The sequence below is a fragment of the Apodemus sylvaticus genome, chromosome 2 (genome assembly GCF_947179515.1).
Source record: "Apodemus sylvaticus chromosome 2, mApoSyl1.1, whole genome shotgun sequence".
Taxonomy (NCBI): domain Eukaryota; kingdom Metazoa; phylum Chordata; class Mammalia; order Rodentia; family Muridae; genus Apodemus; species Apodemus sylvaticus.
This window is the reverse complement of record NC_067473.1, coordinates 93,720,736-93,739,872: the sequence shown is the minus strand read 5'-3', so window position 1 is coordinate 93,739,872 and position 19,137 is coordinate 93,720,736. Positions and strand designations below refer to the sequence as shown.

General features: G+C 39.6%; 1 protein-coding gene across 4 annotated transcripts in view; it reads left to right on the top strand.

The window, feature by feature from the left end:
- The window catches only part of Il12rb2 (interleukin 12 receptor subunit beta 2), a 92,373-nt gene that overhangs the window by 17,086 nt on the left and 56,150 nt on the right, over positions 1 to 19,137 (top strand). For 3 of the 4 annotated variants that reach the window (XM_052173862.1, XM_052173864.1, XM_052173860.1), the window contains exons 2-7: positions 2,686 to 2,795; positions 3,829 to 4,155; positions 6,687 to 6,801; positions 7,709 to 7,902; positions 8,788 to 8,930; positions 12,021 to 12,171. In XM_052173862.1, the coding sequence (XP_052029822.1) occupies positions 2,720 to 2,795; positions 3,829 to 4,155; positions 6,687 to 6,801; positions 7,709 to 7,902; positions 8,788 to 8,930; positions 12,021 to 12,171 (1,006 nt within the window). In that variant the 5' untranslated portion in view covers positions 2,686 to 2,719. The remainder of the gene's footprint in view (positions 1 to 2,685; positions 2,796 to 3,828; positions 4,156 to 6,686; positions 6,802 to 7,708; positions 7,903 to 8,787; positions 8,931 to 12,020; positions 12,172 to 19,137) is intronic. The other variant, XM_052173863.1, reaches the window with a different exon arrangement.

The window sequence follows — 19,137 nt, the reverse complement described above, 5'->3', positions numbered from 1 at the left end:
ATCCATCCTGTTAGCCTGTATCTTTTTATTGGTGAATTGAGTCCACAGATGTTGAGACATATTAATGACCAATGATTGCTAATTCCCATTATTGTAATGTTGGTGGTGATAATGGGGGGCACATGTGCGCTTCCCTTGTTTCCTTTGTTTTCTTGGATGTTATCCTTCTTGGGTTGTAGTTTTCCTTCTAGCATTTTCTGTCAAGCTGAATGTGTGGATCGATATTGTTTGAATTTGGGTTTGTCTTGAAATATCTTGTTTTCTCCATCTATGGTGATTGAGAGTTTTGCTGGGTATAATAGTCTAGGTTGGCATCTATAGCTTTGTTTTGGTTTGTTTGTTTGTTTGTTTGTTTGTTTGTTTTTGAGATTGCAAGACATGTGTCCAGGCTCTTCTAGCTTTTAGCGTCCATGTTGAGAAGTTGAGTGTAATTCTGGTAAACCTTTGTATGTTAACAGGCTTTTCCCCATTTCCCTTTTAATATTTTTCTTTGTTCTATAAATTTTATGTTTTGATTATTATATGGCAAGGGAATTTTTTTGGTACAATCTAATTGGTGGTCTATAAGCTTCTTGTATGTTTATAGGCATCTCTTTCTTTAGATAGGGAAAGTTTTCTTACATGATTTTGTTTAAAATATTTTCTGGAGCTTGGAGCTGGAACTTTCAAACTTCTGTTCCTATTATTCTTAGGTTAAGTCTTTTAAAGGTATCTCAGATTTCCTAGATGTTTTGTGTCAGGAACTTTTTAGATTTAACATTTTCTTTAACTGATGTATCAATGTCTTCAATTGTATCTTCTATACCTAACATCCTGTCTTCCATCTCCTATATTCTATTGGTGTTGCTTGCATCTGTTGTTCCTTTTTTCTTCCCTGGGTTTTCCATCTCCAGGATTCCCTCAGTTTATGTTGTCTTTATTGCTTCTATATCTACTTTCAGGTCTTGCATGATTTTATTTATTTCCTTCACCTGTTTAATTGCATTTCTTTAAGGGATTTATTAATTTCCTCTTTAAAGGTCTCAGCCATATCTATAAGTAAGGTCATTTTCTTGTGCTTGGGTTGTGTTAGGATATCCAGGGCTTGCTGTAGTAGGATAGCTGTGCTCTGAATGTGTCATATTGCACTGGCTTTTGTTACTTGTGTTTTCTTGAGAGCCATTAGCCATTTGGATGGCTTTAGTGTCTGGATTTTCCTGTTGTAGTAGGGGTGGTGTTGTGGGGGAGGGTGTAACTTCAATGATCCTGGTATGGAAGGCCTCTTTTGGGTATCTTTGAGCTGTATGGTTCCAGATTAGCAGGTCTGATGAAGGTGGGCCAAGAGATGGTGGGAGAATGGAAGTCTGACAGGAATATGCAGATTGCTCAAGGAAGCTTGTGATGCCCCAGAGGATTCAGTGGGCAGGAAAGATGGGTGGGGTAAGGGAATCTAACTTGTATGTTTCAGGATCCACAGGTCTGATGGACAGGAGAATGACATCCACTGAGGATCCCTAAATGAACTTTCCTAACTCCATCCATTAATCTGTGAAATTTATATTTTCATTTTTTTAGTACCTGAATAATAATTCCATGGTATAAATGGACTACATTTCTTTATCCATTCTTCAGTTGATGGACATCTAGGCCATTTTCAATTTCAGGCTACTATAAATAGGACACGTGGATAAGCAAGGATGTCTCTGTAGCAGGATGTAGGGTTCTTTGGGTATATGCCCAAATTTAGGACAGATGAATCTTAAGGTGGATCTTTTCCTAGCTTCCTGGGAAATTGTGGCTGTGCAAGTTTGCACTCCCATTAGCAGTGTATTTGTGGTCGCCTTTCCCCACACCCTGACCAACATGAACTGTGTAATAGGGACATTTTCTCAGTTAAGAGTCTTTCCAAATGGCTCTACCCTTCAAACTGACATAAAAATAATCAAAACAATTGACCCCAGCCAACTTCATAAACACTTTACTATTAAACCATAACCTTCTGCTTCTTGCTCATCCCTATTATTTCATTATTCATATTATGATATAAAACTTTAAAAGGGCTCACAGTCTTTGTAAATTCAAATACTTAAATATTTAGTCTTTTTAAACTATCTAAGGTCTCTCTAAAATTCCAAAGTCTCTTAATTGTGGTTTCCTGCAAAATCAAATGTAAGCTTAATATTTTCTTATTCCAAGAAGGGTGAATCAGGGCACAGTCACAATCAGATCAATGCAAAACCAACATCCAACAGTGTAGAGCTCATGGTCATGTTTCTGTGACTTAACAGTCTTCAGGTCTGTTTGGTCACAGTGCAAACAGTGTCTTATAGGCTCAGTCTGACTTTATTATACAGATACTGCTACCTTTGTCATCATACCATGGTACTAACATTTCCAAAATTTTGGGGTCTCCTCTGAAACTGAGCTGCATCTTCTGGGCTTTCTTTGGGGACTCTCATCCTTCCATTTTGTGCCAAGCCTCAGCAACCTAAACTTGATGAGATACCCAGCCCGTTCTTAGCCTCTGCTCATCCCCAAGATAGTTCACTGAGATGGGTGGCAGAAAATGGTGATGATTCTTCAGTTTCCTTGTTTTACAGTCTTAACAATATGAGGAAACAATAGTGCTTGAGTTATTCTGGAAAGTTATGGTTCTGCTAGTTTCTGAATGTGCTTAACATGAATGAATTTGTCTTCTTTTACAAGGAGAATAAGAGTTGCATGCTGAAGTTGACTACTCATGGCACACACTGTTGGAGAATGCTCATTGGCACTTATTTTTTTGTTCATGTGGCTGCGGATTAAAGCAAATATAGGTAAGATATAAACTAGTCTATGAAAGGGATTACAGTTTAAGTTCTCAGGTACAAACGAGTCATGCATTATGGTAAGAGTTCTAAGTGGATTTTGTAGTCAGTCTTTTACCATTTAATGGATAAATCTGGCTCTGTAGTACTACTTTATTTAATTTGATAATTAATATAAATACATAATTAGGCATTCACTCTTAAGAAACATGAAGCATAATGGATTCATGTTTTATATTAAGGCACATTTTAGAACCAAAAAGATGCCTAGCAGGTAAAGGCACTTGCACTGCAAGTCTAACCACTTGAATTTAATCCTGTGAACCCACATACTCAACCTCCATACAAGTTCTATGGCACATGTGCACACACATAAATAATAAATAAAATTAAAACCTAATTTATGAAGCCCCATTTCAGCCTCCTAAGTGCTTGGATTATAGAACCACACCTGGCTTCTGATTTTCATCCATGATGCCAATTCAAAACACTCTTAAGCCTTTGAGTATTTCTATTGCTTACAAAGTGATGTTACTAGTTATACATAATACAACTGATATATTAAGAGAAGAAAATATTTCTAGATATGTTTCTAAAGACTTGTAAAATTGTCTTTCTGTTTTTCTTAATATATTTATTAAATTAAGAATTTTAAGTCACAAAGGTGATGGTAAACATGTGATTTATCATGGGAAGCTCTCCTTAAGTGGTTTGGTATGAAATCACAGCTGAAAAAGTCCCAAGAGAGATTTGGAACTGCTTTCCAGAATGTTCTTTCAGTGCTGTTTTCTTCCTACTTTCCATTTGTGATTATGAATATAGCATGGATGTTTTGAGAAAAACATATATTTAGTTAAATGCACTTCAGTATGACTGTCTCCTGTTCTCCAGCATCACCAATGCTGCTGGAGCAATGTGTATTATTAGTAGTTCTATAATCTAATAAGCTTTAATTTTACCCTGCTGGGGGGCTTGAACAAACTTTCCCTCCAAAATGGATGTCTTCTTTCCAGCTGAATTTTGCATTTGTCTCTTCCTGCAGATGTGTGTAAGCTTGGCACCGTGACTGTCCAGCCTGCCCCTGTGATTCCACTTGGGTCAACTGCCAATATTTCCTGCTCTTTGAATCCCAAACAAGGCTGTTCACATCATCCTAATTCTAACAAATTAATCCTCTTAAAGTTTGTCAATGATGTCCTTGTGGAAAATCTCCATGGCAAAAAAGTCCATGACCACCCTGGCCACTCCTCCACTTTTCAAGTCACCAACCTGTCCCTTGGTATGACCTTGTTCGTCTGCAAGCTAAACTGTAGCAACTTTCAAAAGACGCAACCAGTGCCAGTGTGTGGGGTGGAGATCTCAGTTGGTGGTGAGCATTCCTTTCTGAACTCATAGAAAGTGGTGATGTGTTTGCGTGTCTGTGCATGTGTGTGTGTCTGTGTGTGTCTGTGTAACTATGTCTCTGCATGTTTGTTATGAAATAAATAGAAACCCAAACACCAGGCAGATTTCTTTGTTCTCCTATGACATTAATTTTTTTTTATGAGAGCAGCATGAGAATCTCAGTGTGAAAAGTCCAGAAATCAACAGAAATTGGGATTTTACTCAGCAACTGAGTCTCTTTCCAACTCTTGTCTTTCACTCTCTTTTACTTGGTCTCCTTCTTCCTTTCCTCTTTCTCTGACCATCAGGGACATTTGCTTACTTGCTGTCCTTGGTTTTCTGAAGCTAGATCATCCTACACTCTTGGATTGGGAAAATTAATTCAAAGCTACAAGCTCTTAAAGAGCAGAAAGACTGTCCCTTCCAACTCTTACAACTTAGGCTGGCAGCAAGCAGCTGAACACCCCCTCTTCCCTTGCTTACTGCACAGTCACACTTAAGAGAGTCTAACAGGAACTGTCACCATACTTAGGGTCCTTTCCTGGAAATTTGCCCACTGCAAACTGATGAGTTAATATTTCAAGATTGGAGCTGAGAAAAAAGAAATTAAGAAATATAGTTAATGCATCATTTAGTATTGGGGTGGTTCTAGAAAAATGTCATGAATTTTTCTAGACAAAAATTCATAAAAAACATATGCAAAAAACATAATGTATACGTAAAATAAGCTAAGTGGGTATCACCAGATAAAAGCATCACACAGGACCACTGTCATAAATGTGGCCTATAGACTGAAACACCACTATGTATACTTGATAGCACTGCATAATAATGTTACTAAGGAGGTAATAGCCCTAAGAGAAAATACTGCAGACTTTTTGGTTACTTAAGAACATTCCCAGAAGAAGCACATGGGACTACAACAGTGAGAAAACAGGAAAAACATTTACCTAGCTCCCCGTTAGTTCATGTTTATCCCATAGAAACTCTGTTATGCTACTGGCTTGCATGGTTGGTCCCTCCAGGCAGATGCTGAGAAATTCAGGAGGTATATATGCCCAAATAAATATTTAGGAAATGCTTATTATTATTTTAGCAAAAGAAATAATTTATTATTTTATTAAATATAACCATGAGCACTATATATTGCTATAACCATTCAATAGATTAAAATTAAATCCTGAGATATTAACTTGTCCAAAACCACACAATGAACACTACTGTGCACATATGTGTGGTCAGTAACAGCAAAAGAGAGAGAGAGAGAGAGAGAGAGAGAGAGAGAGAGAGAGAGAGAGAGAATTACATCAGTTACACCATTGCAAGAGATGGGCGGGATTTTACAATGTGCATTTTTTTATCTTGCCTGCATGGGAGTCTCAGTACTGTGGTAAAATGGGATGGCTGAGCAACTAAAGGTTTTCTCTCCATTTACTGAGTAGTGGTGGCACACGCCTTAATCCCAGCACTTGGGAGGCAGAGGCAGGTGGATTTCTGAGTTCGAGGCCAACCTGAAAAAAAAAAAACCCTCTCCATTAATTCTGTTTTTGCAGAGCACCTGGATTCAAGTCCAGCACCCACATGGAGGTTCACAACCATTTGTAACTCCAGCAACACCCTTTTCTGCACTCTGCAGGCACCAGGCAAACAAATGGTTCCTGAATACACACACAGACAAAACAGTCACACGCAATTTAAAAATACACTGTTTAAAAATAGATACCTTGCATTGTATACCTTTTTTCTGACAGCCAGGCCGAGGCCTGGCCCATGGAGTCTTTAAACATCTGTATGCAAAGGAAATAATCTATATCTTCTCATAAAGTTCTCCAAGTGATTCAATGTCTTGGCATTCATGTGTGTGGCCACAAAGACAGTTTCTTTAAATTGACATTAATAGAGATTTGTTTTTATTTTTTTATTTGTCAGTTTTTATTTGTTGAGACAGGGTCAAACTATGTAGCTTAAGATGTCCTTGAATTCATAATCCTAGAGAATTACAGGTGGGTACCACCATACCTGGCTTAAAGTTTTCTAATAATGAATTGGTATTCCTCTGACATTTTGGGTTTACCTGGGGTAAGAGATGTTTGCTTTTCCAAAAACAAAATGGTACAATTATTTCTTGCCAGCTATATCTGGACCAGAGCCCTGATTCTGTCCTTCAAATTTTTGTACTCTGGACCAAATAGTTTGCCTGTCTTGATTTCTTCTTTAATAATATGAAAAATAGTCTTATTTACTTTATGGAGTTCTCTGGCTGAGAACTGCATATAACACACCTGGCATGAGGCTTAAGTTATAGAAAATGATCAATATTCATTACTATTACTTTAAATATTAAAGAAAATCCACGCCTTGGAAGCAAATATCCATGAACGTGATAGAATATGCTTCAACTAGATTTGCAGGTCATGCGGAAGGTATTAATCAATATCCTCGCAAACAATTGCACTGTGGTCTGGGTGTCACCTGCGGAATATTTCTAACATCAAATCTTGCTCTTCCTTTTCAAAGTTGCTCCAGAGCCACCTCAAAACATAACATGTGTCCAGGAAGGAGAACATGGAACTGTGGCCTGCTCCTGGAACCCTGGAAAAGTCACTTATCTGAAAACCTATTACACTTTACAGTGAGTAAAGCACCTTGTGGCTGGTTTGTATATATTATTCTCTTGCATGGCTTTCAGCCATATCAAATGCCTTTATTATTTGCCAAGAAGCAGCAACAGATAGCTTGCCTAGAATTCAAATACTGTTCCCAGTGTCTGTCGATGAAAAATGCCTCCGCAGGTTGAACTGTGAGCCCTGATATCTTGGCTTTGAATTCTCATTCAAGTATTTCTTTGGATCACCCGAGGCCTTCTTGGCTAAGATCATTTCCCTGCAACCAGGTTAAGCTGGCTGCATAAAACCCCATCTCTTTTGTGGTCAGGTACTTTTAGGTCTCATGAATATATAAATGGACCCTCCTCAAAGGAATTGCTTTTTAAATACAGTTGGCTGATGTGAGAGTCCACAAGAAAAGGAAATATAGGCACCTCTCTTCCTGGAATATATCTCATAATCTCACCACCGGCCTAGCTGTACCTAGGTGAGCTTGAGATAGAAAGGGCAAGGGGACCAGGATTGGAGTCCTGCTACCTACAGTGTGGACATCCTGTGAACTCACACCACATTTCCACTCAACCTAAGTCAGATGCTCACAGGTCTTTTGGATAAAGGTTAGAACTGCCCTGAGGAGCCAAGATAAGAGCCACGGTTTAGAGAATTGAACAGGGTGGGCAGAAATACCCCTTTATTTAAACACTCATTTAAAAAGATTTCAGTTGTACCAAAAAAAAAATGGGTGAGGAGGAACTATGGCCTTATCCATAAGAACAGGAGTCAGGGATTCCCACAGTGTATCCTCTAACGATAAGACCAGCCTTAAAATGTCTGTCTGGAATGTTTGATGTTAGAACATTTTGTTCTTTTGTAGTGATCTCAGGAAGCAGCATGAAAAGTATCTTGTTAACCTCCGTTTTGTTTGGGTTACAGGTTAAGTGGACCAAATAATGTGACCTGTCAGAAACAATGTTATTCTGACAATCATCAGAATTGTAATCATCTGGATCTTGGGATCAACCTAACCCCTGATTTAGCTGAATCCAGGTTCCTAGTCAGTGTTACTGCCGTCAATGATCTTGGAAATTCTTCTTCGCTTCCACATACATTCACGTTCTTGGACATAGGTAAATTCTACTGTATTTATTCAGGTCTCGTTTATTGGCACAGAAAATTATTTTAAAACTTACTCAAATCTTCTGTATACAGTTATTTTAAAGGAGACAGAAGTTAATGGACAATAACCAAAAGCTAAGACAAAGTACAAGGCTATTCTGATGCACATAAAAGAAGGGCTGGCCTGTAGCCACATAGAAGTGCAAGAAAATGGGGCCTTTGGCCTCATTGTCTTAGAAAAATAAGTTTCTAACCTATTCTCAAAAAAGAAGTAGTTGCCAGTGACACTACTGGCTGAAGAGAGTTCCAGGAGGAGGTCATACTGGTGACTCTTTATCCCACTGGATAACCCCACTATGAACATTGTGCATATAGTATGCCAAGATACAAAAGCTCTGCTCTGAGAACAATAGCCTCTTCCCCTCACCTCTGGGAACTGTTACAAGCCAGTCCCAGCACCCGAACAATAGAATTGACCTAGCTAAATTAGAAGCCAATCTTAAGCATCCATCCCACTTTGCAACCATCCAGATGGAGCTGGGACCATCCTGGTGGACCTGAGTGTCCGTCTGTCCTGCCTGTAGTTCCTACTCATACCATGTCTGTCTTTGCTATTCAAATACCTATTTGCTCTCCACCTCTTTCTCATCCACCTTCTATCTCTTTAAAAACTGTTTATGACTGCACCACCATCCTTCCCTTTGTCCTTTTCCTGTTTTTCCGGAATTTTCCTAACTTTTTTTTCCTGAAGCCATTACCACTAATCTCCTTTGGCTTAGCAGTCATTGGCATATTGGTTTTCTTTAAATCTATTAAGCAGAGTCAACAAATCAGTACTTAAGCAGTCTCTGATCGCAAAGCCTAACTTGCACATTTTGGTTTGTCTTGGTTACTAGTGCGCCCTCTTCCTCCATGGGACATCAGAATCGACTTTCTAAATGCTTCTGGGAGCAGATGTACACTGCAGTGGGAAGATGAGGGACAAGTGGTACTCAATCGACTCAGATACCAGCCTCTTAACAGCACGTCCTGGAATATGGTAATAGTCTTTTAATAGAATATGGGAGAAAATCCTTAAGAGCCCTTGACATTGTTCCACAGATTCACCTTGTCATGTCAACTTAAAAGGAGTTTAAGAGCTTATTGCCTGGGAACACATAATTGAAATCTATCAGGAAGTTGTCCACTTTTTAAAGATTTTATGTGGACAAGTGTTTCCCTGTATGTATGTATCCCTTATGCTACTGGAAGCCAGAAAAGGGCATCAGATCCCGTGAGGCTGGACTGCTCTGAGCCGCCATACAGGTGCTAGGAACCAAAACTGGTTCCTCTACAAAAGCAGCATGCACTCTTAATCACTGAGCCATCTCTGTTAAGAACTATTGGCATTGGAAGACTAGTCAGTGGGTAAAGCGTTTGCTGAGCAAGCTCAAGAGCCTGATTTTGGATCCTCACACCTCACTAAAATGTGGGGCACGGCAGCCTATGTCTGTGAATCCAGCACTGAGATACAGAGACAAGAGGACACTGGAGGGCAGTGGTCAGCTAGCCCAGCCAGTGAGCACAAGGCCGGGTAAGTGAGAAACTGTTTCTCAGACAAGCAAGCAGTGGATAAGCAGTTGAGGAAGACACCTAGCATTGACCTCTGGTCTCTACATGCACATGCATACACATGAGCATGTAACACATAAACATATAAGAAATACGTTGATCCCTGATCCTGAGTTATATTTTAATTGTTTACTTTTGTTTACTTGTGTGTGTGTGTGTGTGTGTGTGTGTGTGTGTGTGTGTGTGTGTGTAGAGGTCAGAGGAATAACTGACAGGAGTTGGTTCCCTCTTTCCACCATGGAGATCTTGGTGATCAAAATCAAGTTCTCAGACTTGTCAGCAAGCCCCTTTACCCACTAAGCAATCTCATGACCTCCCAGCAGTCTTTTCACTAAAGGCAGGTTTGATTGTTTGGTTTTAGGAGGTGCTGGGAATTGAACCCAAGGTCTTCCTGTACCAATCAATTGTTTGACCACTGTGCTACTTCCTGACTCTTCAATTTTATTTTACCATTCTTACTGTTAGTGGCTGTGTGCACATGTGTGTGTGTGTGTGTGTGTGTGTGCATTCACACCCAGGTTTATGTGTGCCATAGTGTATATGTGGAGGTGAGAGAACAACTTTTAGAAGTCAGTTCTCTCTTCCTATTGTGAGTTCTAGAGATAAAATTCAGGTCATAAGGTTTGCACAGCAAGCACCTTTACCTGCTGAGTCATTTTACATGCCCTGAGTCTGAAGGCTTTAAGCATGCTGTTTTATAAATCTATTTTCAATAAATAATTTGTTTCTCATTATTCTTCAATCCCCTTCCTCATTATCCTTTTTTAACATTAAAAACATACTGGAAAAATATTAATTGTATGTACTCAGAGGCTTATATGGCACTAGATTTTTCCAAGAAAAGGACTGCAATGTGTATATTAGGCACCACGCTGTATGTGTGAAGGTGATGAGGGTGTGTACGTGACATGGCACAGATGTGGAAGTCAGAACATCTCTGAGTGTCAGGGCTCACATCCCACTTTTACCTTGTTTGAGCTAGGGTGTGTTTGCTGTTCACAGACACATACCCCAGGCTATCCCATACCCCAGGCTAGCACGTGGTGAGTTGCTGGGATTCTCCACACTTCACTCACTATAGGAGCCTGGGATTACAGATGCTTGTGCCTAGATTTACACAGGTCCTGGAGATATGACTCAGGTTTTCACATTTGTTCAGCAAGAGCTGAACCCACTGAGCCATTTTCCAACCTGGCATTACCATTTTTTAATAAATAAAAAAATGTAGGACTATGGTTTCTTCAAGAATTTTATAAAGTGCAGTGGCTTATGGTAATAGCAAAGGATTGGCTTCACATATAGTTAGTACCCAAGAGACCTTAACTAACTTTTTTTCTAAAACCAGTTTTACGTCTATGTTAAAACATTCATCACATTGCTAATTACATATAATATAGAAATTTCTCCATTTGGCTTTAAGAACTGATACGTTTTGGACTAGTTTAATGGCATATACCTATAATCCTAGCATTTTAAAGGCTAAGAGAGAGGCTACAGTTCCAGGACAGCCTGATGTGCCTGCCATGTGTGCCTGGTGCTCATGGAAGCCTTAGGAGGACAGACTCACTGGAATTGGAATTGCAGACAAGTGTGAGCCACCATGCGGGTGCTTGGAATTGAACCGTAGGTGTCTGGAAAAGCATCTAGTTCAGCCCCCCAACAGATAGGTTATTAATCCCTCAAGATTTTTTTATTTAGAAGCTATTATATTAGGTTAACTTCCCATATTCAGTAACCCTAACATTATTTGTTCTCATTGAATGGAAGATCTGGAGAATTTAAAAGGTCATCTTATCTAGTTTGCCCTTTCAGGTTAAAATTCTCTGGATGTGGATGGGGAAATGCCTCAGCAGCAGAGGACCTGACTTTGGTTCCTAGCACCCACGCTGGATGACTCTCAATTCTTATAATTCCAGTTCCAACTCCTGCACACACGGTCCACGTACAAACTCTCAGGCACACACATAAGCAAACAAACAAAGAAATGGATAAATAAATCTTTCAAAGATTGTTTGTATTATCCTTTCTGTATATGAGTTTGCACAGGCTAAGGACACACTGTAGCACCAAGCTACTTCCTCTGAAGTCACCTAGGAAGTACTTCAAAGTAGTCAGAAGAGTGTGAATTCTCATGAAAATGCTCACAATTTTCAGTTGTGTTTTTTTTAAATATGTGTGGTTGTTTTACCTGATCTATGTCTGTATACCACATGCATGCTTGGTGCCTGCAGAGGCCAGGAAAGGACATCCAGTCAGAACTTCTGGAACAGAAGTTGTAATTGGTTGGGAGCTGCCATCTGAGTCCTGGGAATCAAACTCCAGTCCTTTGTAAGAACACCCAGTATTTAGTTACTGAAGCGTCTCTCCAGTCTCAAGGCTTACTGTTCTATGGGGAGGGGAGCCTTGTCTTCTTGCATTGGCCATTGCGAACTGTGTGCCTGTTGTGAACTCTCACAATGCTTTCCGTAAGAATACAGAAGCATTGTAAATCAGTGAAGCAAATCTCATCTGATTCAAGGTTAATGCTACAAATGCCAAAGGAAGATATGACCTGCAAGATCTGAGACCATTTACAGAATATGAATTTCAAATCTCCTCTAAGCTACATCTCTCTGAAGGAAGTTGGAGTCCTTGGAGTGAGTCACTGAGAACACGAACTCCAGAGGAAGGTAGGCATCCAGAAAGAAAGGAAGAGGGGGAGGAGTCAGAGGCAGGGGACTGGGAGAGGCCCAGTCTTCCTTGGAGCAGACTCATGCTGAACATGAGTTTCAGTGCGTGCTGAGCAGAAACTGCCCAGAAGGTAAGTTTTATGACGCTAAGAAGTTTAACAGGCACAGACAGGTCCTGCCCCAGTCTGCCCTAAGTCAAGCTGCCACTTTAGTACTGTCCAGTTAAATCTGTTCTTACTTCGCTAATGCCTCGGTAACTATTGGTCCCCAAAGCTGTAGCCACAATTAATCTCATTTCTCTGATACATTTTTTATCTCTTTGAAAATTATAAATTATAATTTTGAAACTTCAGGGCATACTAAAAAGCTTGAAAGAACTTCTGAAGACAATGTGCTAAAATAAATGTCTCTTTTCTCCAAATGTTACATTTCACTTCGATGTTACACTGCTCAAGTGACGCCTGTTGTACCAGGACTAGGAGCAGCATAGAAAGTTCAAGTTTTAATCTAATGAATAGACTTTTCCTTTTTATAATTACTGAGAAGTTATTGAAACAGAAATCCTTATTTAACCTATTGTCATATTGATAATGCTTTCTTCATTTTTTATTAGTTCTTTAAAAGTTTGATTAGGTTGCCCTCCCCCAACTCCTACCAGATTCATAACTAACCCACACAACTTGTCCTGTTTTTTTCTGTTTGTTTGTTTGTTTGTTTGTTTTTAAAAGTGAAGTACAAGTTGTGCTGCCCATATATTCTAGATTGTGTGGCCCTCACTGGAAGGCAGTCAATCCACCAATAACCACAAGCTTTGAAGAAAACGGACTCTCCCTCCCCCAGCTGTTATCAATTGCCAATAGCTCCTTAGCAGGAGGTGGGCATAAAGTCCTACCTCTCCATGCTGGAGCTTTGCCCAGCTGGACATGTTGTCTCAACTGTGGTGAATTCAAATGTATGTCTAGAAGACACTTCCCAATCATAAAAGCCTTTGAATTCTCATAAAAGCCAAGAATACTCTTCTGTTTTGTTTTTTTTTTTTTTAAGCACCTGTTAATAGGAAAGTTTAGAATTTTTCATACAGTGTGGGGATCCATTAGAGAAGACTGCATGGACATAGCTTTAAGCCAATAGAAACTCTTCATTAGCTTAATAATAAGCTAATATTATGGCTGGCTACAACACTGGGTATTTGGGATCCTTAGTGTAGCCCTGGGCCTTTCTCAGGGTGAGCTTTTAAGCACGAGAGAGAGAGAGAGAGAGAGAGAGAGAGAGAGAGAGAGAGATCCTAGGTTAACACACTTCAGTTAACAAGAACAGTTAGCCAGAATCAGAACTACAGAAGCCAAAAAGCAACGTTAGCACATTTAGAGACTTTCCCAGAACTATATGGACTTTGACAAGTTACTCCTTTGTTTTAGTTTTGGTTGGTGATGCTATATCTAAGAGATAAATTTTACAGCCTGAATAGTACTTCCATCATGAAGTCAGGTGATCTACTAAGATCTGGAGCCCTGTTAAAATACTTTGTGTAAATATACAAAGAAAAATTGCTAGCATATAATCAATTGCTTATTACTATCTATAACTTTTTTTGTGAGACAAATTCTTACTATGCAGCCCTGGCTGGCTTGGAACTCACTATGTAGACCTTGGTAGCCTTGAACTGAACAAAACGACCTGTCTGCTTCTGCTTCCCACATGTTGAGATTAAAAATGTCCACTCCTGTGCACAACTGGAATTTGTATAATATTGTGAACATCTAAGAAGTTATTTGCAAAGGCAGAGTATGCATATTAAGAAGCAGCCTTGTCAAATGGATAGAACTGGAAAATATCATCCTAAGTGAGGTAACATAATCACAAAAGAATATACATGGAATGCAATCATTGATAAGTGTATATTAATTAGCCCTGAAGCTCTGAACACTGAAGATGCAATTAGCATATCAAATGATTCCCATGAAGAAGGAAGAAGAGGGTCCCAATCCTGGAAAGGCTTGATCCAGCATTGTAGGGGAGTACCAGGACAGAGAAAAGGGAGGGGAAAAGATAGGAGAATGGATGGAGAGAAGAGGACTTATGGGACGTATGGGGAGGGGAGAACTGGGAAAGGGGAAAGCATTTGGAATGTAAATAAAGAATATATTATATATAATATATATATATATATATATACACACACACACACACACACATATAAAGAAGCAGCCTTGTGGTTGATCTCTACTCCTTGAGCTCCTAATAGTTAGGGAAAGGTGAGCTGTTGGTTTTGTTTGTTTTGAGACAGGGTCTTACTAGTAGTTCTGTCGAGCCTGGAACTAAATATGTAGACCAGGCTAGCTCAGAGACCATCCTTCAGCCTCTGCCTCCCCAGTGCTGGGATTAAAGGCTTGAGCCACCACACCCAGTATCTTAATAGTACTTTGGTAACTGATGACACTTCACAGTGATGGGCTGGTGACATCTAAGGCCCCAAAGAGCCTTGATACCTACTATGAGACTATTATACCCAATACAGAGTTTGAACAATAATCTTCTTGTCTTCTGATAATTGTATTTCTCCATGTAAGAAAATAATTAAAATGGATTCATCTAGCATGCCATAATTAAAATACCTCTTTTTCTGACTAAAGGCCACAGTAGTGACCCACATGATCCCTCTGTTGCCCACAGATTTTCTTTGCACTCTTTAATGTAGTTGAAGTAACTTTTGTTGTTTTTTCTAGACAGGGTTTCTCTGTCTGTTTCCCTGGTTGTCTAGAATTCACTCTGTAGAGCAGGCTGGCCTCAAACTCAGAGGTATGTCTGCCTCTGTCTCCTAAATGCTGAGATTAAAGGCATGAACCACCACACCCAATATAAAGTAGTATTCTTTTAAAATACCTCATGGATTAGATTTTGTTTGCAAAATGCTGATAAGATTTTCAAATGGGTCATATTTAATATTCAAATCCAAGATAGTAAATAAGTCTAGATATCTGTGAGCCGCACGATTATATCCCATGGGGCCAAGCTACAAGCTACAGAAACTTGGGGCTTATGAATCCTTGTCATTTTACACTGATGAATGACTAACTTAGATGTGCCGAAAAGGACTTTCTTTTATTTTCTTAGTACGTGTCTGACAAATTAAAACCTCTCCAAGGCAAACTAGTAACCCTAAGCTGTAACTAAGCCGCCAGTCACTGTGGGGTTGGCGTGTTCAGAGCAGAGCAGGCGCTCGGAGCTGAAACGCGGCCCCGCTCACCGGCTTGCTTCCTTTCCATGCCTGCATCTTGCTTTTGTAGTTTGATCTTCCTGTGGGCTGTCCTGTGCGCCGCTCTTCCTTTAAGCTGTGTGGTTTACACCTCTTACCACTCTTCTGTCATCAGTTTCCCTTTGAAACACCAACTGATGCAAACCCAAACGTGTGAAGTTTTTTTCTAACACTTCTTCCCTTTAACCCTTTTAAGTGTCTAGTTGCACGTAATGCACTTTACTCTCTGAAACTGTGAATGATTGATGGTTCTTTTTCTGTAGCCTCAGCTTCTAAAAACTGGGAGGAGCATGGTATCCCCTGGGGCCCCAGGCATGATGACGTATGTCATTCCACCTTTGTGAAGGCTCTCTTCACTCCACGTGTGCCCCTTCCTTTGCTGTTAAATTTGACTCCAGTCATGGTCTTCCAGAGAAATGATCACGAAGGAAGGGGAGAAGAAAGGAAACCAGGTCACCTTCTGAGAAACAGTCCATGATTCAGCATCCATCCAAAGCAGTCTTGACTCTGGGGGATTGAAGCTATATTTTCTTTCTAGTGAGAGAAAACTCACGAATTTGAACTCAGAAGGATGTAGATCTGTGTGCACTCACCGCTCACAACACCTAGCAGGAGGCTGCACTGGGACAGGCCTTCTGTATATGTGACTCTCTGCTCACAGGTTTACTGCTTCTCATCTCAATTAATGTGGGGAGCTAACTGAGGAGGCATGGAGCGTTGATCTTCAGAGTGGCAAAGAAGTGCTTCATGTCGTGGTGACACCACAGATGAGTGAAAGATGTCCAAGGGAGAGATTCAGAGGCCCATCAGAGCCACACTTCCTCACATTGAAACTCTAGGACATTCATTCATTCATACATTATACTATATAAACTGTATAAATATATACTGTATAAATAGGGAGAGAGTGGGAAACCTTGTGTTAACCCTGATTTTAGTGGGATTGCTTGAGGTTTCTCTCCATTAAATTTGAAGTTAGCTGTTGGTTTGCTGTATATTGCTTTTATTGTGTTTAGGTATGGGCCTTGAATTCCTGATCTCTCCAAGACTTTTAACATGAAGGGGTGTCATATTTTGTCAAATGCTTTCTCAGCATCTAATGAAATGACCATGTAGGTTTTTTTTCCTTTGAGTTCTTTATATAATGAACTAGGTTGACGAAGTTCTATATATTGAACCATCCCTGCCTCCCTGGGATGAAGCCTACTTGATCTTGGTGAAGGATCATTTTGATGTGTTTGATTCAGTTTTCAAGAATTTTATTGAGTATTTTTGCATTGATATTCATAAGCAAATTTGGTATGAAGTTCTCTTTCTTTGATAGGTCTTTGTGTGCTTTAGGTACCAGCATAACTGTAGTTTCATTGAACAAATTACATAGTGTTCCTTCAGTTTCTGTTTTGTGGAATAGTTTAAAAAGTAGTGGTATTAGGTTTTCTTTGAAGATCTGATAGAATTCTACTATAAACCGTCTGATGCTGGGAAATAGTGCCTTTAACCCCAGCACTTGGGAGGCAGATGTAAGCAGATTTCTGAGTTCGAGTGCAACCTGGTCTACAGGGTAAATTCCAGAACAGCCAGGACTACACAGAAAAATCTTGTCTCAGAAAAAAAACAAACAAAAAAAACCAATCTGGCCCTCTTTATTTTTTAAGTTGGAAGACTTTTATATGATCCTGATTTAACTTTGGTACCTGGTATCTGTGAAGAAAATAATCCATTTCATCTAGATTTTCCAGTTTTGTTGAGTATAGGCTTTTGTAGTAGGATCTGATGAAGCTGATTTCCTCAGTTTCTGTTGTTATGTCACCCTTTTCATTTCTGATTTTCTTAAAACTAAACAAACTATCTCTGTGCCCTTTAGTTGGTCTAAGGGTTTATCTATCTTGTTGATTTTCCCAAAGAACCAGCTCTTGGTTTTGCTGATTCTTTGTATAGTTCTCTTTGTTTCTAGTTGGTTGATTTCAGCCCTGAATTTGATTATTTTCTGCTGTCTACTCTTCTTGGATATATTTGCTTCTTTTTGTTCTAGAACCTTCAGATGTGCTGTCAAGCTGTTAGTGTATGCTCTTTCCAGTTTCTTTTTGAAGGCACTCAGAGCGATGAGTTTTCCTCTTAGCACTGCTTTCATTGTGTCCCATAAGTTTGGGTATGTTGTACCTTCATTTCCATTAAATTCTAAAAAGTCTTTAATTTCTTTCTTTATTTCTTCCTTGACCAAGTTTTCATTGAGTAGAGCATTGTTCAGCTTTCATGTGTATGTGTGTTTTCCGTTGTTTTTGTTGGAATTTAAGACCAGCCTTAGACCGTGGTGATCTGATAGGGTGCATGGGATCAACAAGATAACAGGACCTAACAATCCTTGGTCTTTAATTTTTCTCAACATCGACGGACTTAATTTCCCAAGACATAGAGTAACAGACTGGATATGTAAACAGGACCCAGCATTTTGCTGCATACAGGAAAACACACCTCAGTGACAAAGATGTGTAGAAGACAGGACTTTTGCCAGTAATTGGGTTATGAGAATGGAACCTTCATGTATGGGATCCTTGCCCTCATAAGAAGAAAAAAACAAATCTGTCTCCTACTCCACCACTTCCTGTTTGAGGGTTCAGCACAAAGGCCACCACACCAAGCAGGCATCAGAGCTGACAGCACCTGGATCTTTATTTCTCGGCCTTTAGAACCATATAAATGGATGTGTACTCTTCGAGCCATCATCCATTCTATGGTTGATCTTGGGTTGTTTCTTGGTTTGGTTTGGTTTGGTTTGGTTTGGTTTGGTTTGGTTTGGTTTGGTTTGGTTGTTTTTGTCTGACTTAATATGATTTGCCTGGGATTTGCAGCCTTCAAGGTCTTTCAGTGAGGAAAAGAAACATTGCCCTCTTGTTGTTTTATCTCTTGTGCTGCCTTTCTCTTCTCAGCCTCATCAGTAATCTTATTGCAAGTAAGGCAACAATATTAGCACTTCCAGATCCAATACGTGTGTCAAACACTGCCAGACATGTTCTTAACCTTGTTATAGCTTCCCATTGGTAGCACTGTCCTGGACTGTGCATTTTTCCTCCATGTGGCTCTAAACAACATCTAGCTTACCTTCTTTGAGCTTTATGGCAGTTATAGCCTCTGTATAACCTACTTTTCCTGTCAGTGCCCTAACAATTCCTTCATTGTAGATGAATGAGTCAGCATGAGAAACCTAGACTGCTTTGTTCCTTCACCATTTTCTCACATATAATCATGTCTCCAGAAAAAACAAAAAAGCAACAACCTCTTGGCTTGGGATGCTACAAAATGCAAAGATATGTGTGCAGAGAAGTGACCTTTGACCTGGTGACTTGGACAGCCACACAGTGTATTTGGAGGAAGGGATTTCACACAGAATGGGTTGGGAGCAAATAGGAAGTGAAGGAGTAAAAACAGCAACAAGGTCTACCTCTTTCCCAAAAGTTCAGTGAAAGACAGAGATGTGGGGCAGTAGCTGGGAAATTTATGGTATTAAGAAATTCTTTGGTTTTTCTCTTAGGGATCAGACACAATCCAGTTTATGTTTAAAACTATTACAAGATAATCCAAGGAAGGCTGTTTGAGTCCTGTGCAGAAAGTGAACACCACTAAAACTTTACTTGTATTTGTTCTGGAGTTTGTGGAGGGGACATAAGTGCAGAATTTTATTCCTAGTCTATAATAATCTGTTAGGTGCTGGA